This window comes from Bidens hawaiensis, unplaced genomic scaffold (genome assembly GCF_021521415.1).
Source record: "Bidens hawaiensis isolate Kalapana, Puna unplaced genomic scaffold, B.hawaiensis_p1.1 tig00011901_1, whole genome shotgun sequence".
Taxonomy (NCBI): Eukaryota; Viridiplantae; Streptophyta; class Magnoliopsida; order Asterales; family Asteraceae; genus Bidens; species Bidens hawaiensis.
In genome coordinates this window covers 31,778-59,073 of record NW_027491954.1, presented here as the reverse complement: position 1 = coordinate 59,073, position 27,296 = coordinate 31,778, and the positions used below count along the sequence as shown (strand labels likewise).

At 35.1% G+C, this 27,296-nt stretch overlaps 4 protein-coding genes across 4 annotated transcripts; 2 read left to right on the top strand and 2 right to left on the bottom strand.

Annotated features, from left to right (window-relative positions):
• Nucleotides 1-720: 720 nt before the first annotated feature.
• Nucleotides 721-2,456, bottom strand: LOC143539515 (iron-sulfur cluster co-chaperone protein HscB homolog). Its single transcript, XM_077032808.1, has 6 exons — nt 2,056-2,456; nt 1,860-1,956; nt 1,692-1,781; nt 1,325-1,390; nt 1,082-1,150; nt 721-948 (listed from the first exon to the last, which is right to left on the bottom strand). The coding sequence occupies exons 1-6, from the start codon at nt 2,400-2,402 to the stop codon at nt 811-813; spliced, it is 807 nt and encodes a 268-aa protein (XP_076888923.1). The 5' UTR covers nt 2,403-2,456; the 3' UTR covers nt 721-810.
• A 4,308-nt stretch (nt 2,457-6,764) lies between these two features.
• Nucleotides 6,765-8,565, top strand: LOC143539514 (dihydroneopterin aldolase 2-like). Its single transcript, XM_077032807.1, has 2 exons — nt 6,765-7,088; nt 8,323-8,565. The coding sequence occupies exons 1-2, from the start codon at nt 6,892-6,894 to the stop codon at nt 8,525-8,527; spliced, it is 402 nt and encodes a 133-aa protein (XP_076888922.1). The 5' UTR covers nt 6,765-6,891; the 3' UTR covers nt 8,528-8,565.
• A 9,331-nt stretch (nt 8,566-17,896) lies between these two features.
• On the top strand, nt 17,897-21,312 carry LOC143539492 (uncharacterized). The gene is made up of 10 exons (XM_077032791.1): nt 17,897-18,057; nt 18,160-18,285; nt 18,396-18,504; nt 18,575-18,614; nt 18,911-19,000; nt 19,094-19,193; nt 19,638-19,777; nt 19,857-19,959; nt 20,463-21,013; nt 21,117-21,312. The coding sequence occupies exons 1-10, from the start codon at nt 17,914-17,916 to the stop codon at nt 21,310-21,312; spliced, it is 1,599 nt and encodes a 532-aa protein (XP_076888906.1). The 5' UTR covers nt 17,897-17,913.
• Nucleotides 21,313-22,755: 1,443 nt separating this feature from the next.
• Nucleotides 22,756-26,740, bottom strand: LOC143539552 (ubiquitin carboxyl-terminal hydrolase 8-like). The gene is made up of 13 exons (XM_077032836.1): nt 26,520-26,740; nt 26,222-26,413; nt 25,700-25,832; nt 25,571-25,630; nt 25,395-25,484; nt 25,025-25,312; nt 24,810-24,950; nt 24,564-24,734; nt 24,242-24,499; nt 24,021-24,169; nt 23,438-23,944; nt 23,104-23,377; nt 22,756-23,010 (listed from the first exon to the last, which is right to left on the bottom strand). The coding sequence occupies exons 1-13, from the start codon at nt 26,738-26,740 to the stop codon at nt 22,906-22,908; spliced, it is 2,589 nt and encodes an 862-aa protein (XP_076888951.1). The 3' UTR covers nt 22,756-22,905.
• Nucleotides 26,741-27,296: the final 556 nt, after the last annotated feature.

Below are 27,296 nucleotides of genomic sequence, written 5' to 3'. Positions count from 1 at the left end.
ATTGGGTATCACTGGATTTTGATTTGAGATTAGTAGATAATACAGATATATTTCCAATTGCTTGAAAGGCCATAGATCGGTATTTACATGAAGCATTTCGAGTTTTTGAACCTTCAAATCCACTTTTTCAAAACTTTTCCTTTCAAGTCCTTGAGTGCATAAATTGGACATTTCATAACTTGCTTCATATAAGGTGCATGTTGGGGTCCGACATTGCCCTTGTTTTTGCCGGCATTTTATGCTTAGTCACAGCTCATAGTGGCAAACGGTCTGGCATTAACCGGAGAAAGAGTCTCGCTCCTAACTACCTATTGAGGGCGTCTTACTACATATACTACTTTAATCATGTACTTTTGAAGTATAAAAACTAAATTGTGTTTCAAGATGGTGGAAAAGACCCAAATGTCCCTCAAAAGTTGGATATAAACAAGCAAAGGCACTCATCTACTACTTGGGGTCGGCTCTCTAAAAATTTATATTAACCCGAGCTTAAACAAGGTCAAACCTAACAATGACATCCTTTAAGAAACGTATTCGAGTCCTAGCTTGATCTTGACTAGGCTTATATAAGCAATTATAATTATATAAATAGCTTCACATAAGGAATAATTAAATAACCAACCAGTCACGTGACCAACTTCCCAAACAATAAGTCTAAACCAAAAAGAATGACACAACATTTTCTTTATTCACTTAATCACTTCCAGCAACAGGCTACAACATCCCTGTTATTGCCTTCAATTGGTTTATATAAATCAAGAATATAAAAAATAAACTAAAATGGAAGTTACATGTCAAGGTGTAACAGGATCATAGCTTCCTAACAATCTCTTCATACACGCGATGATAATATGTCATTCTCTGAATTGATTTTATGGCTTCATCAAAACTTTTACTTCCAAAAGCATTTGCAAAGCAGTTGGACCAATGCTTCAGTTTTTCTTCCATCTGCAAGAAATACAGTCACATAACCATATTCAGTAGTTTCTTAGCCATTACTAATTAATCCTCTTTAACACCAAGAACCAATCTTTTTCATTCTGTTCACATAAATCTGGATGCATACGTGTGACAATTATACCTGCGATTGGATCTTTTTTAGTGCTTGAGAGTCAGTGGCTTCTTCCACGGCTTCCCTAATTTCCATGATCTACAAGAATAATGTATAATTAGTGAATCACCCTAATAAAAGGTTGATTTCATAGGTTTTGTTTATATGGTTTGAGAAAAAATGTAAATTTGACTATGGATTTGATGTGATGATTTAAAAAAAAAGCTCCAGAATGAGAAAATAAATGTTAAAGATTTAAAAAACATATAATACCTCGCCTAACAATTCCGGTTCTGAGACAGTTTGTTCTTCATCTACTTCAACACCCTCAAGCCTCATCTGAGATAGTAGAAACACAACTCATAAATACCAAAATATATAAAAATAATATAAAAAAAAACACAACTCAAAAGGGAATTTAAGAACTAAATGTTCTAAGTAGGATGAGATATTACTCAAACGATCAACTGTGAGAATCTTTGTAATAACAAAGTGTTTACTTGTTGATGTTTGTATGTTAATTGTGCATACAAATCTTTAAACAATCAGAATTTGCCAAACTCTCAAACTACTGAAAACAACTGACAACATATAATAATCACAATTTCAAACATCAGAAGCAGGTTCAAGAACTACTTACTAGATAAATGGCTCTTGACAACGGTTTACGAAGCGTAGAATAAGCATCAATAACCCTAGCAGACTGGTCAGCAGCATACTCTCTTTCTTCCTACATAACATCAACAGCATACACATAAACTAACATAAACTAAATCAACACTATATTAATAATCAAAAACTCACAAACCTTAGACTTTGTATGCACTAAATCAGGATGCAGCTTCTTCTGCCAGCTTTTATACATCCCCTCTAAACTCCCATCTTCAATATCAAACTTCCTCTCTCTGTTACATAAAACCAGTAACTAATCAATCAATTAAAAGACAAAACCCTAACAAATTAGCAAAACATGTAATTAGGGCTTCAAACAAAACAACACTCACAAACCAAAAATCATGAAGTAATCGACTGAATGATCCACAGGTTGAACGCTTCCGCATGATTGGCAGATCAGAAGCGGCTTCTGAGCATTACAGTTCCAGCAGCAGCTGGTTCCGTTAACAGGTACTGATGAGCAGAAGCCGTAACTGTTTCCGGTAAGTTCGGAGCTCCGAATGGAGTGGAATTGGGGGTTTTTGGAAACCCTAGGCCGTTGGTTGGTGTTGAAGGTGTACAGAGGTTGATTTTGTAATTGTGGGATGGTTTGCTCGAGTAACTGGAGATAGATTGATTGAGTTAGGGTTTTACGAGTGAAGGTTGATAATGGTGTTCTGATTAGGGTTTTCCACATTTTCTGAGATTCATCTAAAGCAAAGCAGGTCTTCTACATGCCAAAAGCGGTAAGAGCTTCTTGTTCTAGTTTCTACTACTTACGTTTCCGTAATCGTACCAGTACCCGGATTTACTGATCGGATATGTATGGGTATTACGGGTACTCAGTATCCGTTTAGAATATGCAAGGAAGTTTATTGCGTTTTCGGCATTAGTGTCTTAACCGCCCATGCTTTTTATCATCGGGAGGTTCAAGGTTTTAAGTGGGCTATTCAAAACCTAATTGCCTTGTCTCGTGACTATCTTTAATTTTCCTATCGATAGATAAAAAATCTCATCCTAGTTTCAGTGGATCATAAATGGATTTTATATTATGGTTGATTTGTTTTATTTTTAAATTTGGTGTTATGTTTTGGTTATGTTATTACAGTTTTGGTAGTGGTATTACGGTTTTAGAATTATAGATAATTGATTGTCGGTATCGTACATGTGCAAATACAAAGTTTAGGGGAGATTTACGGGTACTGTACCGATCTCATTCCTGATTTCAAGAAATGCTACACCTTTCTTTTCTCTTACCAAGGCGTAGACAAGCTAAAAACGTTTTTTTTTAAGTTTTATGCGTGATGATGAAAACTCCTTGTAATAATTAGATAACTTTTAAATTATATAAATACATAAATTAATTATAAAAGAAGTGTGGTGATGAAAACGGGTTGAATGAATGATGGAACCTACCTTTTTTATGCTCAAATGCAGCCATAGAGAACACAAGCGGAGTGTCCCTTGTAGGCAACATCCGTTGTGGTGTTTAGGTGTTACTAGGGTGCCAAATGGGAAGGGTAGCACCCTTATTATTTCGGGCCAAAAATCACGTGCTAACTGAATCACAATTTGTGTATCAATTGTTGTTCCCGCATCATCATCGTCGTAATAATAATAATAATAATAATAATAATAATAATAATAATAATAATTCAACACGTATAGGATAACAAATGTGGTACCTCTTTCGAACATATCATTAGAATGAACGTAATACTTTGTTTGTAAAAGCAATCATGCAAGTGATGTTATGAAATGTAGTCGACTTCATTGTCCCTGATGCTAAGGACAAAAATTTCCAATAGCTTCTTATTTTTATAGCCTCTTATTTTCTAGGATATGTATTCAAAAAAAATATTATAATTACATAAAAATACACGGCATTACTCATTCGTCATGTAGTGAAATATTGATGTTATATAAACTTGACTTTGGCAAACCAAATTTGGTTTGCGTATTGCATTTTGCGCATCCGGAACAGGAATATTACATTAATATGTGCAGCTGATTTTTCGTATAGTGGCGATCATTTATGGGTGGGTTCGATACAGTGTATGCTAAATATTTATTATTTCTATGATTGTGAACACAACTAATACAATCCCAAGTTCGAGAGTTGGACAACTTAGATAAAAGTGACAAGGTCAGGTTCAATGAGATAAAAATAAGTCAGAAATCATCAAGTTACGACCTGAGTAATGTTCGCAGTTCAAATATTTTGTAGAATAAATGTTATATTTTATTGAACTTAGTAGAAAAATACGTATCTACTAATAACTTGTAAAAGATTTCATGGAATTATAAACTTCAATGAAACTTAGTAGAAACATATTAGCTTATAACAATAAAATTGAGTTATTAATTACGTTTTATAAAAATTAAGAAATCTAAGTTGTTAATTCTTACGTTACACGAATATAAATGTGTGTGGGTTACAGTTTATATCTTAACACATATAAATGCATCGGTGGCACGATTTGGTTGGTCTGTACCAATCTCCAAGGCATCCTTATCAATTCTCCATAGCAAGCTGGACTTCGTTACCGAACTGTTTAAAATGAATGAATTGTGCGTGTTGTGATTGGTTGGATTAAAATTTTCACAATCTTCATACACCCCTAGTCCCCTAACAATCTCCATGAATTACCATAAAGTTTTAAAATACGAGATGCAAAATTTTGAGGCCAACATCTAGACGAGAAATCAAATTATTAACGTTTAATAATGTGTCACATGACTAGCTAAACAAGTAATTATTACTATAATATAAACAACAACTTTGGTGCCGCAACAACTTGACGGCACCGTACTGTTTAGAATTTTGTTTTTTAGTTCAGTTACCATAATAAACATAACGTGAACCGATCCAACGCTAAATTTGTTTTTTGTTTTAGTTCCAGTACCGACAACGCTCAAGTTCCGGTATTGACAAAGCTCAAGTAATGTTAACCGATCACCGACCGAGTTCGCACAGACTCACGGCCTCATTTAAAGCCCATGACCGACAACGCTCAAGTTTTACCAATGCTCAAGTTTACCGACAGACCCTCCCCCATGACCGATCAAATGTTATTTTTTTTTGTTTTAGTTCCGGTACCATAACAAACCTGAAAGAAACCGACCGAGTTCGCGCAGACTCGCGACCTTATTTAAAGCCCGTGATCGACATCGTTCGGGTTTTACCAAAGCTCAAGTTTACCAACATACTCCCCCACCCACACACACACACCACACACACACACACAAAAAAGTAAATAAAAGTGGTCGTTGGTCCACCTCAATTTTTATATTTTTTTTCATTTTTTAGATCCGGTACCATAATGTACTTAACCAAACCGACCGAATTCGTGCCAGGTTATCGCCTCAATCCTAGGGACCACAACGCCTGGGCTTTACCACCGCCCAGGTTTGCAACCAAATAACCATCATCTTAAATATTTGTTTTCTTATATATTAATTTGAAAAATTAATTTTTTGGGTTTTAATGCTCAAATGTTACCAATGATATATATATCGTAACGAACACAACCGATAATGATCGAATTCATGTCGATATCACTCGGGTTTTACCGACGCCCGTGTTTCAACGCTGGAGTTGTGCCAGTTACCCGGTGCAAGTAGAAAAACTAGTTTTTTATATTGTAAATTTAACCTAGCTACGGGTCAGTGTGAATATCAACACGAGTCTTGTGGCATGACCCTTGTAGGACTGACGGTGAAAGATAACAAAATATAAATATGGTAAATCAGTTTATCAGTAGTCAGTCTCCACTGTTTCTATTGACGAGAGGCGATACTTTCTTTCTTTCTTCCGGTACGTTCCTATCTTCGTCGGTTAATTTGCAAGTTCATCGCGGTTCGTTTGCTAATTTATGTGTTCAGTTTGTAAGCTGTTAGCATATTACATGTTTCTGAATAGATCTACATCATTTAGATGTGGATGAATAGCCATTGTTTATGTTTATGTTTATGTTTAACCTTATGCTGTGAGCACCAGGCGTTCGATAAAACTCTCCAATGAAAGCAGCATTAGTATTAGTATATTATTAATTAACCGAATCCAAGCTGTGGTTGCTGAATGATTTATTATATTTTATATCACTATCTCGTTAGGTTTATCGATACTGTGTTAGTAGTGCTCCTAGGGTTTGATCTTTGTATTCAAGCCTCCTTGTAACTCAATTCAATGAGCTAGCTAGTGAATACATTTCTACGTTTACCTTAATATTGTTTATATTAACTAACACATCATTTCCTGTTGTTTCAATTACCGTTCTACTTGATAATTGAGATGGAATCGGAGATCGTCCTGATGTGCTTGATGTTAATGTGAGGGCGTGAGATGGATTATAGTCAATGAGTCTCAGTGCCTAGTGCTTAGTCGAGATTCGAGAAAGAGTATATTCATTTAAGTTAAATCAGATTATAAAAGAAATAGTTTATGTTTAATGCTTATTGTTAGATTATATGTTCTGTTAATGCCATATGTAGCTCGATAGGCTTAGAGTTTAGCTTAGAAATAGTTGGTTCCTCGCTATACATATACACGCTTGTACGATATAAGTTATGCGAAATACAAAACCATTCAGAATGTGTTCCTTGATTACACTTATCATGCTAAAAGATAAAACTAAAAAGGAAGTGAGTCAATCTGGTCAAGCAGGCTGCAAGTCATCCAGAATGTCTTGAAATGCATAAAGCCTTTGTAAATTGTTTTACCAAAAAGTTCGTATTCTTATTGACGTAATATACTATTGTTATAGCATTCGACACATTAGATTTTAATAACATTCAGTATAAGTGTTTGTTGGTAACTCAACCTGATCATTTTGATAAAGTTTACACAATACTAATGTGTTTCTGTTCGTTTAAGCGTCCAACTCATAAATATTATAACTTAGATTTTTACTTAGCTAGTCCAGGCTATTTTTATTTGTTAGTGATAGTTTCTTTTTTGTGACTTCTTTCCATTTTCTTGGCTAGCTAGTGAGTATCAAAACTGATTACTAAGGGAACCTAATATATAAGTAAGACAGGGAACATAGATGGCAGCTTTGTTATCACTTATGACTATGTGACTAAATGCCTAGTCATTCTTAGTACACACACATAATGCATCATTGCTCATAGGAATAACGTATGCATAAACAAGCTGAACTTTGGTGCAGGTTTCTGTGAGAGCAATGGCGTCAGATTTGTCAAAGTTAGGAGACAAATTGGTACTAAGGGGGCTAATGTTTCATGGTTATCATGGAGTGAAACAAGAGGAAAAAAAACTTGGTCAAAAGTTCTTGGTTGATGTAGATGCTTGGATGGATCTTAGAACGCCTGGTCAATCTGACAACATGTCTGATACAGTCAGCTACACCGCCATTTACCGGTAATACTTTCTTTGACTTTTTAATTTCAAGTCAACTTCAAAGTCAATACCAGTTAATTTGCCATATTTATCCGCATAATGTTTTTTAAAGTTAAAAAAGATACCCGAGTTAAATTAAGAGTTCATTACACCAAAAGCGCAACCGAAGTTTTATTATTGTGTACAACTTTCTTTTTCAATCGTATATGAACTTTTAGTCACATAAACATCAGAAAGTTTGAGCAAGGTGTAATAATAATCAATGATTGACTTGGATGAATATTCAAAATAGTATTTCTATCGTGTCAATGCCTTGGGATACAAGGAATCTACAATGGGGTAATTTCAGAAGAAACGCTTATTTTTAGGCAGAAACTAAACACACATAATTTGTAGGTCTTTCTGTGTTATTCCAAACTGAAAATCAGGTAATAGGCACATATTATTTTGGCTTGGTAATTAGTTCACGGGTAATACTGTTGATGCCATTTTCAAGCCCAACTGAACCGTTTTCAAGAACTCAAAACCCAAAATTGCGTTTTTTTGTTCGGTTTGAGCACTGCACGCCCCTAGTTTACACGCCGCTCTTGAGCAACTCTAGACCGGCTCGCTAAAACCTCAAATTGAGCCGAGCTCAAAGAGGTAGGTCGAGCTTAAAAAGAAGCTTATTTAATAAACTAGGCACGCCCCTAGTTTACCTAGGGGTTTAAACTAGGCAAGCCGCTCTTGAGCAACTCTAGACCGGCTCACCAAAACCTCAAATTGAGCCGAGCTCAAAGAGGTAGGTCGAGCTTAAAACGAAGCTTATTTAGTAAAAGAGCCTATTATTTGTATGATTCTTTAATATATTAAATCTAAATATAAAATAATAAATAATTATTATATATAAATTATTAAAAAGTGACCTAAACAATATATATGATGTTATATTGTTATATATAAAAGTTTTAAGTAATATTTATTAAATAGTCATAAACCTATTTAAATTAATAAATAGTAAACAGGCCTAGATTGAGCTTGAAAAACTATTCATGAATTGAGCTCTAGCTTTTGAAGCAGAGCTTGAAACGAGCTGAGCTCGAGCTCCACCTTTTCCGATCTTCCTTTATTTACCACCCTCTGTATTTTAGTTACTGACTTTAGATTTGACCAAATTGCAATTGTGTTTTGACTTTGCAAGGTTTTAAAGGGCATTTAAATGCAATATTGTCTTTAATAAAGTGAAATAATTTCTGTTTCTTTTGTTGTGTCACAGCATCGTGAAAAGCGTTATAGAGGGTCCATCTCAAAACCTACTAGAATCGGTGGCTCAGCTGATTGCAACAGCAACCTTAAACAATCACTCACAAATCTCTGCTGTTCGCGTCGTTGTTGGAAAGCCTCATGTTGCGGTTCCTGGTCCTCTGGACTATTTGGGTGTCGAGATTATCAGATATCGAAGCACCAATATGCCCATTTAAGATTGTATTTTCTGTAGATTTTACCATGTAGACCTTATGTCAATTTGCATAACGCCACCTTTATAATAACCCCACCGATACTATATGAAAGGCAGGTGACATTTTAGGGGTTAATGACAAAAAATACCAGTAAAAGTTGGATTTGAATTTGAGATCACTGCGAGTGCTAGGTATGTTTAACACGCTCAAGCTGTTTATTTTTAATTTTTGATTACTTGTTAAAAATGATAAGAATTGATTATAGATATGTTTAATTATAATTTTAACAAAGTTATGGTAAGTACTGATTTAGAAAAATAAGGAAAGTAGACAAAATAAAGGTATTACGTATAAGGAAAGTAATATGAATGAATGGCACACATGATTTGCATGACCAAGCATTCTGTTGTGTAGCACACGACATATCCTAAGTTTTGTTAAACAGCTGCTTTCGTCAATGGACGATATTACAATGTATTTGTTAGGATGAGTTTCGTCACTGGTCCGTGATTTTACGTGATGATGAAATATAATGGAATATTCGTTTATTTGAATTATACGGCTCTCTGGTTATTCTCATTTAAATGTAAGAGTTTGCGTGATTTGGGTAAAACCTGAAACATGATTACTCCTATACAAAATCCACGCAACTGGCTATTATCTGAGTATGGGTAGCCTCTTAACATCCTGTTCGTGATCTACTCAAGAATAAACTTGTTAAGAGTTTAAAACATGCAGAGATTAAACGGGCTCAAGTCAAAATTCAAGCGTAGACTAAAGTTTTGTCTAATAAACGAACCTGGATCTAATATTGAACATATAGTAAGCTAAAGCTCATTTAATATGTGGAGCTCAAGGCCAATAGTTTTTAACGAAAGAATTAGATGAGCTTTAGCTTAAGCATTGGCCTTGAGCTCCACATTTAATATTGATTATACTTAGGTGTTGTTTGTTTTTGCTTAAAACGTCTGTTAGGGGCTTACGTTTGCAGGCGCGCAAACATAAGTTTTTGAAGACTGTTTGTTTTAAAAAAAAAAACAAAAATCTGAAAAATGTTTTTATGGTATTAAAAAATAAGCTATTGTTCAACTTGTTCACACTTCTTAACATCCTATCAACACCTAATGTTCAACACCACCACCACCCACCGTGCGCCACCACCACCACCGTCCACCACCACCACCCACCGTTCATCACCACCATCACCCACCGTCGGCCATAACCACCGTCCACTACCACCACCCACCGTCCGCCGCCACCATCGTCCACCACCCACCGTTGGCAACAACCACCATCCACTACCACCACCCACCGTCTGCCACCACCACCGCACCACCACCACCCACCGTCCGCCACCAACACTGTCCACCACCACCACCCACTGTCGGCTACAACCATCGTCCACCACCACCACCCACCGTCCACCAGCACCACCGTCCACCACCCACCACAACAGTCCATCACCACCGTTCACCGCCTACCACAATCGTTTGCCACCAATCGTCCACCACCAATCGTCCACCACCACTCAGTTCCACAGTTCGTACACTATCACAAATTATTTTAGCAGTCTACAAACGAAAATGACTTCTATCTATCGTGATATGTATGATAGGTAACTAATTTTTAGCTTATGCGGCGATATCCAGTTTATAAAACAAACAGTATTATATTTTCATATTGCAGACATTCAGACCACATCTTCAGTTGCAGACATAAAATTAGATGAAATCAGATTGCAGACAGTTTTTGTCTTAAAAAACAAACAACACCTTAATAAATCTTGAGAATTTCATTAGCATGGAACAAAATGCACGAGTATTGCATTCACTTAAAATTAGAGGTGGACAAATAAACCGGTTAATCGAACCGACCCTAAAATCAAACCAAAACCGGTCCGGTTTGAAAGATTATGTAGAAACCGGTTTGGAACCGACTGAAACCGTAGGTTTGGAACCGGTTTGCAATTTTCTCCATCAAAACCGGTTAACCAAACCGAAACCGGCCAAAACCCAAACCGAAACCTATCAAAACCTGAACTGAAACCTTGGTTTAAAAAAGCGGCGAGAGGCGACCTAAGGCGGGGGTCTCTTCGCTTTAGGCTAGTCAAGGCACTCGCCTTTCGTACGCAAGTTGTTTTTAAGCATCTAAACGTTGTACACTATGCTTTTTAGGTTGTATGTGTAGATATTATATCATATATAATTCTTAAAACATTATGGGCCAGGATGCTAAAAACCTATGATACATACATATATAAAAATTATACAAGTGTCGCCTCGCGTACAAAAAACTATCACTTTTGCGCCTGGCGCTTCACATTTTTGTTTCAAAACCCTGTCGCTTTTCTCGCCTCTCGCTTTTTAAAACCAAGACCGAAACCGACCCGTAACCTAGTCAAGAAACCGGTTTCAACCCAAATCGAAACCGAACATAAATCGGTTTTGACTTTTGTTGACCAAACCGAACCGGTATTAACACAAACCAGTTTCGAGTTTAAAACTGGTTTGTGCACCTTTACTTAATATGATATATCATTTTTTGCATTAATTTGGTCATGTGATTATTTAATTTGGTCAGCATTAATCAATATATCATAATTGTAAAAGCTTAAGCAAAATTAATACTTTTCCCAAAATACACACCAAAATAAGCATTTAACCTAGCTAAAAATGACATATTTATCTGTTTTTTAATTCTTTTTTAAAAAAATATTTACAAAAAACACAGACGTGGGACTTGAAGTAAATAGGTGTAACCACTCATAATCATTTCATCTGATCAAATATTTATATCTAATAATTTCACCACCCATAATCATTAAATAGGTGTAACGTTTTTTCAATAAAATAAGCCAAATGCGACCTTTTCTTTTCAATCATATCCACCAAAATTATTGTGAATTCGATATAACAATTTTCTAAAAAGTTTACACAAGATCGTATAACAAATAAATGGTGATTTTCTTTTGAGAAAATTTTCAAAATAAGTATATATGAAAACAAATTTCAAAATTTAGGTACATTTTATAAATAATTCAAAAAAATTGTATTTTAAACTAGTCGTGACGACTGTAATATGTTAACAAAGGAGTAGTTTGTAGAGCCAATTAAAACATGCCACGTGGTCATAACTAACCGTGGAGCATGTTCATTAATCATTTAGTCGCCACAAATAAAGAAGTTGCATATTTTATGATAAATGCCCACGACTACTGCACAAATCTTTTAATCACGACATGTAGATCATACAACTTTTCAACACACGAGTAATTTACCAAACTAACCATGGCGAGGTGTTTTGTTTACCAAATACATTGAATCGGTTAGTTTTACAAAAGACTAACCGGAACAGTTAGTTTGCAAGCTCAATTAGTCATTACGAGTAAATATTGGTCAACGACTAGTTCTTCTAGTTTACATTTTCAATACGAGTATATTATTAACAGTTAACTTGTTGCTACTAGTTTGACCATACAATCTACTCGTGGCTACTCGTTTTAGCGGCAACATATGTATTTACAAAATATATAAAAATATTATGTAATCTCTCATTTTTATGGTTTTGATTTGCACGAATTTTAGTTTAAATGTTGGTATGTGCATATGTTGAATGCTGTTAATTTTTTGTGGTATTTTTGTTACTGTTTAGGCTTAAGGAGCTTGTTTGTTCTTTTTGTGATACGTTGAAGCTGTGTTCTATTGATTCAACATTATGATTATGGTAGGTGTCAGTGCGTTCATGCGTATGCTCTAAAAATGGTTATTATGTTAACGTGCAACAACAAAATACCAATAAAAGGTTAATAATATATGAATACAAATTAAATTGGCATAATAATAATAATACTATATTGAAACACTTTAAGATTATTTAATATTTTATTTTTTTATATATTTTTATAAAAGATGACATCAAAATAAGGGATCACAAAAAATAGGGGACATGACATAATGATTTTTTTATAAAAGATGACTTAAAAATAAGGGATCACAAAAAATAAGAGACATGACATGATAATTTTTATAAAAGATAAAAAAAAAGAATCACATAAAATAGGAACATGACATAATAGGTTTTTAAAAAAATAACATTAAAATAAGGGATTACATAATATTTTTAAATATTTTTCAAATACATTGGATTGCCGGTAAAACGAGTAGCCACGAGTAGATTGTAAGATCAAACTAGTAGCGACGAGCTAACTGTTAATAAACTACTCGTATTGGAAATGTAAACCGGAAGAACTAGTCGTTGACCATGATCTACTCGTAATGACTAATTGAGCTTGCTAACTAACCATTCCAGATAGTCTTTTGTAACCTAACCAGTTCAATGTATTTGGTAAACAAAACACCTCGCCATGGTTAATTTGATAAACTACTCATGTGTAGAAAAGTTGTAAGATCTACTCGTCGCGATTAAAAGATTTATGCAGTAGTCGTGGACGTTGATCACGAGGCATGCGACTTATTTATTCGTGACGACTAGATTATTAGCGAATACACACGTCAAGTTTAGTTTATGGCCACGTGACATGTTTTAATTGGCCTTGCAAAGTACTCATTAGTTAACATATTATAGTCGTCATGGCTAATTTAGAATACCTATTTTTAAAATTATTTATAAATGATAAAACTTGAAATTTGTTTTCATAATACTTATTTTATGTAACATCCCGAAATTTCCAAAATGATATTAATTATATTACTTATAATAGAGGGAAAGTTTACTCGGGTTGTCAGGAAATAAATATATAGAGTAGGAGTTGGTATGGGTCGGGCTAGCGTTGGGTAGTGGATATGGGTTTTGGACTTAGATTAATGGAGATGAGTTAAATGAGAATGGGCCTTAGGTCTATGAGATTTAAGGGATATAAATATCCCCTAAAACCCCACACCATCATTCTTTCCATCTATTTTCTAACACACTCCAAAACACACACACCACACACCACCAACACCGCCGGCCGGCCGAGGAAAGGAACGGACAGATCCGAGAGAGAGTGAGGGCTAGTTGTGATTAACAAGTTGAACAAGATCCAAACAAGCTCAAAAAGGTATGATCTTTGATCTTTGAAGTTTAAAGATCCAAGCTTTTTAGTGTATAAACGACCGGAAACGGTTGGGGAACGTAGTGGGTGATGTCGAACCATAGCAAGGGTGTTAAAATCGCTCGAAATGCTGGTCAGAAACTTAAACAGCGGCTGATCTGGGCAACTTCGCCTTCAAAGCGATAACTTCGCCTTCAAAGCGATAACTTCGCCTGAGGCCAAGTTCGCCTAATTGATAACTTCGCTTACGGCTAAATTCGCCTGATGACAACTTCGCCTAGAGCTAAGTTCGCCTGAGGCTTAACTTCGCCTAAAGCCAAGTTCGCCTGATGACAACTTCGCCTAAAGCTAAGTTCGCCTAAGGTTTAACTTCGCCTAAAGCTAAGTTCGCCTAAGGTTTAACTTCGCCTAAAGCCAAGTTCGATTAGGAAATAAATTAAAAACCTAATGGAAAATGTGTTAAGACAGTTAATGGAAATAAAATTTTTCCAAGCTGACCTGGCAGCTCGACCCCAGCCAGGGGCTCTGCCCCTTGGACCCTGTTAGGGGCTGCCGCCCCTAGACCCCGCTGCCAGGGGCGCTGCCCCCGGACCCCCGTTCGTTGTGGGTAGTAGATAAGACTGGAAAGATTATATGAGTAGTGATAGTTGTTTGATACGTGTACTTGTTATACAGTCAGCCGTGCATAACTGAAGAAAGGGATTACGATTAACGGTAAACGTAACCGTGTTCAGGTGAGTTTCTAGCCCCATTCCTTGTTATGTTTTCGGGGCTGTGTGCATACTCGATGTGTTGTTAATACATTTATCCTAAGTGATAAGTGTATGTTATATGTGATATATGTGATAGGTATGAATGATTGCTTGTCGATACGTGAACGATCTTCGGATATTGCGCGTACTGTCAGGTTATAAATGAAGGTACGAATATTATATATGGAAGATGTACGAATATTTCAAATGAATACTTGCCGGGGCGTGAACGATCTTCGGATATTGCACGTATCGACAAGGGGTATGGTTGTTAAATGAATGATGTAAAGAACGCCTAGAGTGTTCTTATGTTATAATGTAATTATTGTATATGTGAAGTATGTGTATATAGGTACACGAATGGTATGTGAGTCCTACGTTCGACATAGTAAGTCAGGGTGGCAAATCCCTCTAACTCCTGTTGGACATAGACTTGGCAGGTGATGGCGTAGTTAAGGACTGCGAGCCTTATACGTGATGTAGATAATAGATGTAAGCATAGGAAAGGACTGTGAACCTTATACGTGCTGATTTTGTAGCATAGGGGAGGACTGCGAACCTAGTACGTGCTATGAATTAGGTTGCAACATAGGGAAGGACTGTGAACCTTGTACGTGTTGTGGATGTATTTCAGCATAGGAAAGGACTGTGAACCTTATACGTGCTGATTTTGTAGCATAGGGGAGGACTGCGAACCTCGTACGTGCTATGAATTAGGTTGCAACATAGGGAAGGACTGTGAACCTTGTACGTGTTGTGGATGTATTATGGTATAGGGAAGGACCGCGAACCTTGTACGTACCATAAATGGTGAACATAGGTAGGGACTGCGAACCTTGTACGTGTTCACAACCTTGAGTACGGGTATAGACGGCGGACTATGAACGTACTCTCGGTAGACTGAGGTTAGTGATTGTAGATATGTATGTATGTATGGTAGCAAGTATGTACGTAGAACAGAAGGGTAACTAATGATGTATGGATATGTATCTACGGATATGTATGTATGTGTATGTATTGTATGGCGTTCGATTAACTAGAACTCACTCAGCGTAGCTGACTTTTAGTATGCACGCAGGTGAGCTGATTACAGAGCTAGCATGAGGATGACGCATGGCATGGATTGAACGGCTGGCATCTGATGAAAGAAGAAAAGATGTTTTAAATATGAAGTTTTGTATTATGGTATCAAAGAAAAGATTTAATGTTTTGTAACAAATGATTGATGTTTTATATTCCGCGAAAAGTTTTAATGAACTCTGATTTGTAAGAACTGTGTTTATGAGTAAATCCAACACGAAAGTAGGGCTACCGGGTTCGGGGCCTTACATTTTAAGAATTTTCTCTTTTCATTTTCTTTTTTTTGACATTAATAAGAAAGTGCATAGTTTAGAAGAGTTATATACATTTTACATTTTTCATATACATCATTGAAAAAGTTTGGACAAATCAATATGTTCACACACCATAGTTTATTAAAACGTCAAGCCTAGTCAATTTGAAAGCACCGTTGCATGGTAGACACTAGTTTAATAGGTTCAAACGCGAAGTTAAAACTGAATTAAATACAACGTTATAATTAGTCACCTTAGACACGCTGGTAAAAAAAATATCTATAAGGAAAAGGTTTAATCTTTTTAACTCCATTTCATCCCTATTAACGTTGTGTTCCAGAGTTCACTTATTGATGTAAAAAAAATGAAATGGATGGAAAGAAAAAAATTGTTATGTTCCAGAGGTTTTTTTTAAAGAAAGATAAGAAAGGAAATTGGAGAAAACTATGTTCCTGAGTAGAGGTGCACAAAAAACCCGAACCTAGAACCGGACCCGAGAAAAATATCCGGAATCGGTTTTTTTATATCCGGGGTTTTAATACCCGAACCCGTACCATACGGACCTTACCCGTAGGGTACGGATAGGGTATGCATTTTAGTACCAAAACCCGTACTCGGAACCGGGCCCGATTTATACCCGGTAATACCCGAAACCCGGAACCGGTTACATACTCGAAACCGGGTTTTTCCAATACCCGAAACCGGGTTTTTCAAATACTCGATCTATACTTGAAATTACCCAAAAAATACATGAAAAATACCTGAAAATACCCTTAAAAATTGTAGCCCTTAAAAAATCCAATTTATACCCGGGAAAAAACCCCAAAAAACCCAAAAATAGGGTTTTTCAATACCCGAAAATAGGGTATTCAAATACTCGGTTTTAAAATACCCAGTTTCATACCCGACCCGAGCCCGATGCATAGGGTATGGTTTTTAAAAACAATACCCGAACCCAACCCAGGTATTACCAATACCCGGTCATACCCAAACCCAGTTCCATATGCGAACCAGGGTATTTGAAAAACCCGATTTGTGCACCTCTATTCCTGAGTTTCATTAGAAAGAAAATAAAATAGATGGAAAGAAAATAAAAAAAAATAAAGAGTAAGTTTGAACGGAAATGTTTTCTTTCCAATTTGAAAAGAAATAGAAAGAAAGAAAGGAAAGAGAAAATAGGAAAAAAATTAAAAGAAAAATTTTCCCTTCCTTTATTTTCTTTTATTTAATTGAACTCGGTAACATAGCGTTAATTGTTAATTTAATATATTGTTCTTTGTCTTTTAACATGTGAAAAGCATAATTCATGACCCATTTTTAACAAATTTAGCACAAATGAGGAATTGTTTAATCAATCTTTATAATATTATATCATCTTAATTTATGTTGAGGTTATACCCCGTGACTTTACAGTTAGCACATAAAAAGTTTTCTTGTTATTCGACTTGCTGTATATAAGTATGAAACAAATGATTTGTACACCACAAATTACATATTTAAAAATATAATAAATACCAATATATTATTACATCTTATGTAATCATCATGTATAAAAAAATAATAAAAATGAAAAGAAAAAGTATTTTAGGAGATTCTTTTATTTTGATTGATATAAATAGTAAGCAACGCCTCACAAGGCATAACTATTTGAATATGATGTTTTATTTATTTATAACAGCTGCGAATATTAGACACCAGCACGCATGCTTTTATAGTATTCAACTCTTCATTACCAATTCAACCATTTGATCATCATCGATTAATTCAAGAAAATAAATAAAAACGCATCTTGGCAATCTAAATTCCATCAATCTTGTCTCCTTTTCATCCGCCCAAATCATTCACTCTTTTTTTGAGATTTTCAATCTTGTTTCCTTCATAAAACCCCTCTGATTTCCTCTGCTTACAGCTTATTATCTGAACAAACGCAATCTGTAAGTTCTTTTTTTCATGGTTTTTTGGATGGTTTTTGAGATTATAGATTATGGGTATTGTTTTATTTAACTTAATAAGGGTATACATTGGTTAAAACTTTGAACTTTGCTAATTGCATATATTGGATTCATTGTTTCTTGATTTATTTGTCATTTTTGAGGATGACCCTTTTGTTGATTGAATGAAATTTTGAAGTTTGGCACATGGGTCTGATTAAAGACACAAAATTTATACTTTCATATGAGTTTCTTGATGATTTCAAGGTTAGTTATTGTTTAAAATGTAGTTTTAAAGAGGAGCAGGTTGGTTATATTGGAGCTGTGAAGTTAACATATGGAGGATGAAAAAGAGGACATACGTCAGTACCGAGATAAACTCGACACAACGCTAATGTCTAATGATCTTGTTAATGTGGAGTCCTTAAAGATCCTTGTTGAAAGTCAAATGTCAAAGTCAACACAATGTGAAGATCAAGGTGTTGGATAGTTTCTTGATATAATGCAGCACAAAGTTTTGATTTTGATTATGATTATGACTTTAAATATGCATATTAATTACAATAGTTCGGATCTCGCAGAGATTTTGGATAATTTGGTCCAGAAAAGAACCAAGGAAGTTGCTAATTCTCTAAGCATGCTTAGAAGTGCTTCCAGGAAAGCGGTTGAAGGGTCAACAGCTAATGAAATACCACATAGTGGTTGGAAAGTATGTCATATGATTATGTATATATTTTCATGATTTGCTTCATCCATTTAATATTCCAAGTTTGTAATAATGTTAATATGGTGCTTATGCTTGTTAATTGTGTTTTATAGATAAAACATGATAATCAAGATTGTCGTGTTATGTATAGGGAGGGACCAAGTGGTACCCCCTTTCATACATTACTTGTGGAAGGATATGTTGATGGGCCTCTAGATGTTTGTAAGTTCAATTAATATCATTTCTTGCATTTGTCCACACGTTGTCGCTTAAATAATATGTTTGAATGCAGGCATGTGCTTATCGTGGGAGGCCGGACTTTTCCAAAAATGGTTAGGAAATTCTTGATTTATTGACCTTATGAATTATTTCAAAAGCTGTAAAAATTTGTTTTATCTCAAATGGTGAATTAGCCGAATGGGTCAAACGGGCCAAAAAGGTTGAAAGTCACCCAAAATCTGTATTAGTACCTACAGCCACCTACATCCTTTTCGTCCAAGATATAGATCATTATTGCAATCAAATTAAGTCGTTATAAACATGCTTCAGAAATGGCAAAAAGTGTTTGCAAGTCAACCCGGCCCACTGTACTTTTTAAAAGTACCGTTATGATTATTGTTTATTACAGGTGGCCTCAATTTAATATCCCAACATTTAGGATTATTTCTTCAGAATGCGTGAAGAAGGTCAGGATGGGCGAACAAATATCTTTAGTGAGGTTTGTAATTTGTTAATCACATCAATGATTAAACCTTGTATAGAATGCTATTATGGATGTTGATACCTACATTTTTACATATGTGGAAGAAAGGATGAAGCTTTCATGGCCCGTATCCGCAAGAGAGGCACTGGTTCATTTTGTTAGCCTCGACTACTTCCAAGATGATCTTATTATAGTTCTTTTGAACACGGTAAAAAATGATAAAACTAATTATTGTGCAATTCAATCTTTTTTCAAGAAAACTTTCAATATTTAGTATCTTTATAAAAAATTCTGTCTTTATTCAAGAAAAGTTTCAATATGTTGTCTATACGTTTTGTTTGATTGGGCCTTGCGTCTTTTTTTGTTTATCTTTTTCTAATAAAACTTTCAAGATTATATCATTATATATCTTTTTGAAACTTTTTAATCTTTTTTTCAAGGAAACTTTCAATATGTTGTTTATGTGAAATGTCTAAAATTTTATCTTTTTTCAAGAAAACTTTCAAGATTTAGTCTCTTTATCAAGAATTTAAACTTTTATCAAGAAAACTTTCAATATGTTGTCTATACATTTTGTTTGATTGGGTATTTGTGAAAAGTCTAAAATACCCATTCGGGAATGAAAAGTAAGACGATGACGATCTTGTGTCAGATTCCTGAGACAGAAGACATCGATGTGAGCACTCACGGATTCACGAGAGATGGCATACCTGATGTGGAAAATGTGACGAGGATCGATGTTGTGGGAGGCCTTGCTTTACAAAAAGTGAGCGCCAACCGAAGCTACTTCAGGTAAAAGATTTTTTTAACTATGGTAAAATTTTTTATTTGAAGAACTATTAGAAAAGTTTAATAAGTTCAATATCTGCAGGGCGATTGCAAACATAGATGTAAAACTTGATTTTGTCCCCCCAGCGATTATCAACTTTGTTTCAAGACAACTTATAGGTGGCGGCTTCAAGCTCTATAAAAAGGTGTAAATCTTGGTCACTTCAAAACAGAAAGCATGCACACGCATTATACATTTGACTTTTTTTTGGTCAAGTGCGTTATGTCCGAGCTAAAAAACGACATATTTTAGAACCCTTTTGTCATAATTCGCTAACCAACATGAATTACATACAAACTCCAAATGTTAACTGTTTAATTGTTTTAGAAGAAAAAAACATGGCTCAGTTTTGTATTAAAAACAACTTGGTTTGACCTCAAAGGTCAAAATGCATTTCTTTCATGCTAATAGTAATAGCACACACATCATATATTTGACTTTTATGGTCAAATGTATTATTTCCAAGCTCAAAAAAATTCAGTTTTAGAACTGTTTTGTCATGATTTACTATTACATACAAGCTCAAAAATGTCTTTTAAGTGAACTTTTGGAAAAAAAAAACATACCAGTATTGTATTTAAAAAGAATCTGGTTTGACCTTAAAGGTCAAAATGCATTTCTTTTAAGCTAATTGTACATAAACAACAGAAAGTGGCCTCTGTGACCGATGGCGATGCAGATTTCGACAAAGTTTTAGAGGACCCATTTTACGGTCTAATTCGCAAGGCACTCTACTCTGAAAACAACTTACGCAATGAAAATTTTCCAAAAGAAATCAAGATTCTTGATGACGTTTCAGAACAAGAAATGGTCAACGTTGGTCAACCTGAAAAGCATTGTACCTCAACCAAAAAAGAAGTCAAAGATCATAGGCCAGTTAGTGAAATAGAAGAAATTGAAGAAACTGAAAGTTCACATGAAGATGACAGCAACAATGATAAAAGTGACAGATTATTTATCAACGGTAAAAAGGAAATTATTATAAGTCCTGAAGTGAGTCAAGCTTTAGGAACACTTGAAAAGGTCATTTCCGTCTTTAGAGAATTTGGATTCAATCCAAGATCATTATCTTTCTCTCGGTTCATCAACGACGTGTTTACTGATCTTGAAGACAACAAATCAAATGACTCTAAACATTTTGTAAACGAGATAAGAAACTCACAAGAATCACGAAACAGTTTTTCAAGCCGTCGCGCAAGGTACATATATTAAATCTCCAAGAAGTTTGGAAAAATTTTCATTTTATAACATGATCCTGACATGCCATGCATTTTTATTTATTTTTTTTTGGTTTTTTGTCAGGCACAGAGAAAAAGAAGATGACACCTCGAGTTCACGTGGGACCCACCGGAGTTCCTTCTCGTTTGTTGCATCGACATTAGCCGAAAACAATGATGTTAATGGAGAGGTTAAGGACAATGGTGAAAGTAGTTTGCCACAGAAAAGGAGGAAAAAACATAGATTTTGCTGTCTCAATTTCGGTTCTGGACCACTATAACCGGTTGAGGTGGAAATATTATTGGCTTTGACATTCTATACATGAATTTATACAGGGCGTTTGTTTTATAAATAAAAAACCTCTGGTAGGATTGGAAATTAATGTTTTATAAATGAACTGAAGAGAGGTTATGTTTATTGACTGGGAGGAGCCCAATATGGATATGATGTAAATTTGTAAAAGATAAAACTTTTGGGTATTTACAAGATTGGCCCTTCAAATAGGATTTTACATTGATTCTTTTTAGAGATGTCCGATAGTAGAATATGTCGTCGTTGTTTTTGTTGATTCAAAAGTCGTGACTAAAATCTCTCAAGAGCCATACCTTGTGACACACGTTGACTTGGTTTCATGTCATTCAGATGTTAAATAGGCTACTTTGTAAAGCAAGAGCTTTAGGCCTCTAATAATACGTCTTATATCGTGTAACTTTTATTGGGTTTTCTTATCAATTTAGGCTAAACATTAAAACTTGGCTTTCACATAAAAAAAAGATGACTGCTGAATTTTAATTTACAGAGTTACCCTTAACATTCAGATGTAATTTAAAACTTAGCCTAATCTGTTTTATGCTATGTCAAAACCACTTTACCCAAGAAAATATGTATCACAAGAGGTAAGTCAAAGATATTCAGGCCATCTTTTTTTACTAAGTCCAACTAATTAACATCACCATAAGCAGTGGAGTTAATTGTCAACTTATTGAACAAGAATTGCTACCAAACAAGTAAGATAGTTTAAAAACAAATGATAAGGAGCACCATTACCTTTTTACCCAATTTAGTTGGTTACTTTATGTTAATCTCACTTTCAAGTCTACATTATTTAGTAATAATAATAATGTAAACAAACATGTAAAAAGACAGTAACATCCATGAGTTAATGTTAAATTTAGACCGAGTTAATAATTTGAAAGAAATTGGCAACGGTTGGGAAAATCGAGGGTCTAATTACGAAAAAAAATATTTTTGGACGAATTTCGCAAATGTGACCAAACCTCATGGACGATTTTGGCACTTTACTCATATAATAAAGAAAGAGTAAAAATACATGTCTACCCTGACTTAACGATTAAATTTAACAGGGTTAGTGATTTGGATGTAATTGACAAGAATTGGAAAACGTGGATAGTTCATATGCAAAAAATAAACTTTTTGGACTAAATTCGCATTATTTGCCAAACTACAAGGACGAAAATGATACTTTACTCTATATAATAATAACAAAAAAACATTAAACGTCTGACCAACCATCAAACCGTATAAATCTCAAACCGGCCAACTTGCTTTGATTTGGTCAGTAGAGTCATCAGTTTCAACGGTTTATGAAACCTCAAAATCTACTATGAAAAAGAAAGGAATGAATATAAAAACACAAAGAAAACAAAATGAGTACAAAAAAAAAAAAAAGAAAAAGAAACTGGGGAATGAAGTCTAAAGAAAGTGAAGTTGAGTTGAGGTAGCCACTGCCAAAAACTTTTGAAGTCTAAATCTAAGTCACATTTACAGCCTCTCATAACCTATTTGTATCATCAGAAGTATGTATAAATGGCCCCAAATCCACATTGGGCCATAATGTTTGACCTTTTTTAAGTCAAACCCTCTTGTAAAACAGAACATAAGCTGCAGATGTCTTGATTTGGTCTTCACTAATGGGGAAAACCTGACTATCATTAAACTCATACCACTTCTCACCACACTGCATCAACAAACAAACAAACACAAACAACTCCCGTTAAGCACGTTTATCAAATGACCATTTTACCCTTTATATCACTTTCTAATTACTTACTTGGGCAAAAGCAGTGTAGTGCCCCCCACCCATGCCACCATAATGATTACTCACTGCATACAGCTTGTAATGAATAGACGACTTGCAATCTTTGTGAACGGTGTAATTCGAAAGGTCAAAGTCAACAATCGGAAAATCAACAAAAGTCTCCAACTTGTCTTTCAGAAAACGGTTGTATGAAAATCTTTTCAAATGAATAATCAGAATTTCTGGTAATCTCCAAAGATCCAACTTTTTGCTAGCTTGCCGATGCTCTTTGCATTTAGGACAGTACCTAATTTTTCAACATTAAATCATTAAATATTTAAAATATAAGCATAACATAATAGCATACCACATGTCTTCGGGTCCCAATGGTTCTTCCTTCAAGAAAGCTTCAAGGCATTTATATAAAGAAACCGATTCTGGCGGGTCGTTTGTAGATAGCGGAAGCCCACCCGTTTCTGGTAAACGGTTTAAAATACTAGTATCACACCGTTTCAACATTTCATCGGGCCACGACACGGTAACAGAAACTTTACGCGTTTCTGGGATTAATATCGGTTCATCCATCACAATCTTTGATCTTGCCGAATATACCCCTTGTTTTTCCAGTGAAAATTGAAAGTTTCCATCCACAATCGCCACATCATCCACCACGTCATCCATTTTAGTGTCTTGATCAGTGATGTTTACCGAACAATCATCCAAAGAGTCTGAAGAAGATCCTTCACACAAGACAAGCGGATTGAGTAATTGAAGAAATTTGCTTTGTAAGTCGAAACCGTTGCTACACTCGGGAATCCTTGCCACTAGAGGAATACCAAACCTTTTTGAAGCTGAAACCGTTTGACTGTCTGACCTGAAGCCCGATAACATATAGTGTTCAGACTTAAGAATATTATCAACTTTAAAAAACATGAATACTGAAAACTTACTCTTCAAAATGGCAATGTGTGAACACGAGCAATGGTAACGAATCTTGATCCTTCGGTAGCCTATAAGCAACTAACAGATCGTGATCTCTAACGAGCTCTATCGAATCACCCGGTTTATCCAAGAAATGAAGAATGCGATTATTGTATATCTGCCAGATATCAAAATTAATACTTTACTAATATGGTTTTTGTAACTATGAATAAAATTTAATGTTACATACCTCAGCCACAAGCAAAGTTTCATCATCACGCAAAGAACAGGCGGTGCTCAAAGCCTGAATAAGATCCTTAAACTTCCAAAACTTTGGGACAGTGACGGTTACCGGAGCTGGTGGGGTTGACCTGTCGGTGGTCAACACGGTCAACGTCATAGTCCTCATTGTTGTGGAAGGTAAAGGTAGAGATAAATATAGAAATGGATCAAATGTAACTGAATGTTTTTTGCAAAGTGGACATATCAAAGTTGACCGATACTGCCCCTGCAAAATAACTTAAATAAAGACTAAAGTTTAAATCTTGATAGATAATCTTAAGAGTGCTGACCTGGCACATGTCAACTATTACGGAATCGTTGCGAGCTAAATGGTTTCTCCAGTGTTCATCCGCTACTTCTTGATCTGAAATTCCATCCACGTCTTTTATCTCGTTATACGGTTTAATTTTTACACGATTTAAATCTTCATGAAGTCCATCCAACAAGAAAGCAAGAAATTCCTGCAATTAGAGTAAATGTTGATTAAAAAATAACACTTAACAAATATCATAGTTATAAAAATTGAGATCACCAACTTGAGAATCATGCTGATTATAACCGTCAAATTGAGGTGCAAAATCGATTAATCTTGATCGGAAAATTCCTGGGCGCACGAAAGTAACGCCAGGTGTCCATAATTGTCTAAGCAGGTCTCCAAATGCTAAAGCAAGCTTACCCTGGGCAACATGGGCAAAAAGGTAATTTCACATACTTCAATAAAGTAATAATAAACAAAATGTAAAATACATACATTCATTCCCAATGGGTTTTCAAAGTTCAGATCTTTTCTGAAATCCCCAAGAAAATAATCAACAAGATGTGGAGTATGCACCAAGCATTGGATTGCACTATTCATAAAACACGTGTTTCCAATATTGTATAATCCTGTCAAACCCAAGTTATAAGCTTCATTGAAGCTACCAGTAAGTTGTGGCTGACCAAGCTTAACTTTGTCGGTGTGCCCATTCACCACGTCCATCCCATTTTCTTTGACGATGATATCATTAGATAAACCATATACTTGTAACTCCAAAGAAATCTGCATCAACATACTAAAAGCTTTAAAATCTCGTTATATAAATATCAAAATAATAGGCAAGTAATATTTTCAAAGTAACTACCTCATCGTTCACTAGTCCAAGATTATCAGGTAGCATTCTACCTTGCACAAAAAGTTTCGAAATTTGCCCCGAATAATCCCAAATCTTCAACTGCAAAACACATCAAATCATTCAATAAAAGCTCAAATGGCTGTAACACATTAAACAGAAAATAAAAGACGTTAAAAATCACTCACGGAACCAGTGTTGACGATAAATATCTTGCAAGATTTATTAAAAGCTCCAACTTCATTGTCCTGAACAACACATATCGAAACTATGAAATGTTTATAACCTTGAGGGAACAATAGCACGCAAGTTTATACCTTTTCGCTAATCCTAACCACCAATGAATTATCCGCTTCGGAAATCGAAAGCTTGGCTTGTAAGCAAAACAAGTCTGCCTTATTGTTATCTTCTATAGATACTAAGTTCTTAACTCTCTTCAAATCATAATGCCTGCAAAAAAACATAATAACCTCGATTAACAGCAATACCAACCATCACACACTCAAATAGCAGACTGTAACTAATCAATTCGATAATAATATAAACCCTAATTTCAATTGTTCAAACAGAATGAGATCATTAGCTATTTGCTAATACTAATGCAACCAAGTACATGCATGGTTTTAAAAATCCCGACTAGACGCTATTTGGTCAAAATCTGTCAAAATTAAAAATTTGATATACAAAATTTGGTATCCTTTTAAGTATTTTTGTAAAATTGCATACCAATTCCAATCCGATTAATCTCGATTACTCACTAGTCCCTACCCGACCACCCGACTAAAGTTTTACAACACCGGGTACATGTAACAACAGGTTCAATAATAATATAAGCTAACCATTTAAGCGCCATGTAAAACATCCATTCGGAAACCAACGCATACTCGCGCCCGGAAACCCTTTCTTCTTCCACATTATCATTCAATTCCAAAACAATCTCGGAATCAAAATCAGCAGACAAACAAGAACTTGCAGCGTACGAAACCCCACCCAAATCCTTAAACATCAGCTCCCTTGGCTCATTCCACCACCTAAGCAAAAACCCAACAAAAGCCACTAATCAAATGATCAAAATTCAATAACCCTTAAATTAAAGCAATTAAAAGCAAGCCCATTTCATGAATTTGACAAATTTACCTTTGATTGACGAGGTAAAGCTTCTCGTCGTCAAGGTCCGATAGGCTGTGGATTGATCGGGTGCTAGTGGTGCCGTAGAGCAAGTCGTCGTCATCGGCGGAGAAGAAGAAAGAATCCATTTTGAGAAGGTCTAGGGTTTTGGTGATGAGGGGTTTTAGAGAGAGGAAGTTGGTGATGAGAGAGACCAAGAAGATGAATTGAGTGAGGAAGCGATAGATCATGAAAGAAACCTGCAAAAGAAATGAAAGAAAGAAAGAAAGATTATTATTATTATTATTTATTTGGGGATGAAGATGATGATGAAGTATAAATTCAACTGCTGGATTTTGATTTTGATTTTGACTTGAAACTTGTGTTGCTGAAAATTTACATTTGACTACCCTATGCCTATACAAATGTTTTTTCATTTTGAAACTTGTACTTGACTATTTTGATATTTTGTCTTTAGATTTTTATGGTAATTGAATATGTATGTGTGTTAATATGTTATCGATGGAGAAATCAAGAAAAACTGGAGCTGGAAAACTCAATCCTTAATTCAAATTGAACTTAATGAATGGTAACGGTGTTTTTCTTTGATTAAACAGGTGCGGGTAAATATGAAAAGTGATAAATGGGCGTGGACGTGAGATGGATTGAATTGGTTTTTGGTAAAATCAGTTAAAAGTTTGATTGTTAAAGTAGGTAATTTTAGAATCTATTACAACTTCAAATGGAAGAAAAGAACGATGTTCAATTCTCAAACAAAGAAGATATTAAATCATTTGGATATTTGTG

Excerpts from the sequence above, each read along its gene's own strand:
- LOC143539552 (XM_077032836.1), bottom strand. The coding sequence starts at position 26,740 with ATGATCTATCGCTTCCTCACTCAATTCATCTTCTTGGTCTCTCTCATC. Across the intron at positions 25,313-25,394 it reads TTGGACTAGTGAACGATGAG|ATTTCTTTGGAGTTACAAGT; the intron begins GTAGTTACTTTG and ends ATGTTGATGCAG. Across the intron at positions 23,945-24,020 it reads ACACATTGCCATTTTGAAGA|GTCAGACAGTCAAACGGTTT; the intron begins GTAAGTTTTCAG and ends ATCGGGCTTCAG.
- LOC143539514 (XM_077032807.1), top strand. The coding sequence starts at position 6,892 with ATGGCGTCAGATTTGTCAAAGTTAGGAGACAAATTGGTACTAAGGGGG. Across the intron at positions 7,089-8,322 it reads AGCTACACCGCCATTTACCG|CATCGTGAAAAGCGTTATAG; the intron begins GTAATACTTTCT and ends GTTGTGTCACAG.
- LOC143539515 (XM_077032808.1), bottom strand. The coding sequence starts at position 2,402 with ATGTGGAAAACCCTAATCAGAACACCATTATCAACCTTCACTCGTAAA. Across the intron at positions 1,957-2,055 it reads TACTTCATGATTTTTGGTTT|AGAGAGGAAGTTTGATATTG; the intron begins GTGAGTGTTGTT and ends TTTATGTAACAG. Across the intron at positions 1,151-1,324 it reads AACCGGAATTGTTAGGCGAG|ATCATGGAAATTAGGGAAGC; the intron begins GTATTATATGTT and ends TTATTCTTGTAG.
- LOC143539492 (XM_077032791.1), top strand. The coding sequence starts at position 17,914 with ATGGAGGATGAAAAAGAGGACATACGTCAGTACCGAGATAAACTCGAC. Across the intron at positions 18,286-18,395 it reads TACCACATAGTGGTTGGAAA|ATAAAACATGATAATCAAGA; the intron begins GTATGTCATATG and ends TGTGTTTTATAG. Across the intron at positions 19,960-20,462 it reads GCTTCAAGCTCTATAAAAAG|AAAGTGGCCTCTGTGACCGA; the intron begins GTGTAAATCTTG and ends CATAAACAACAG.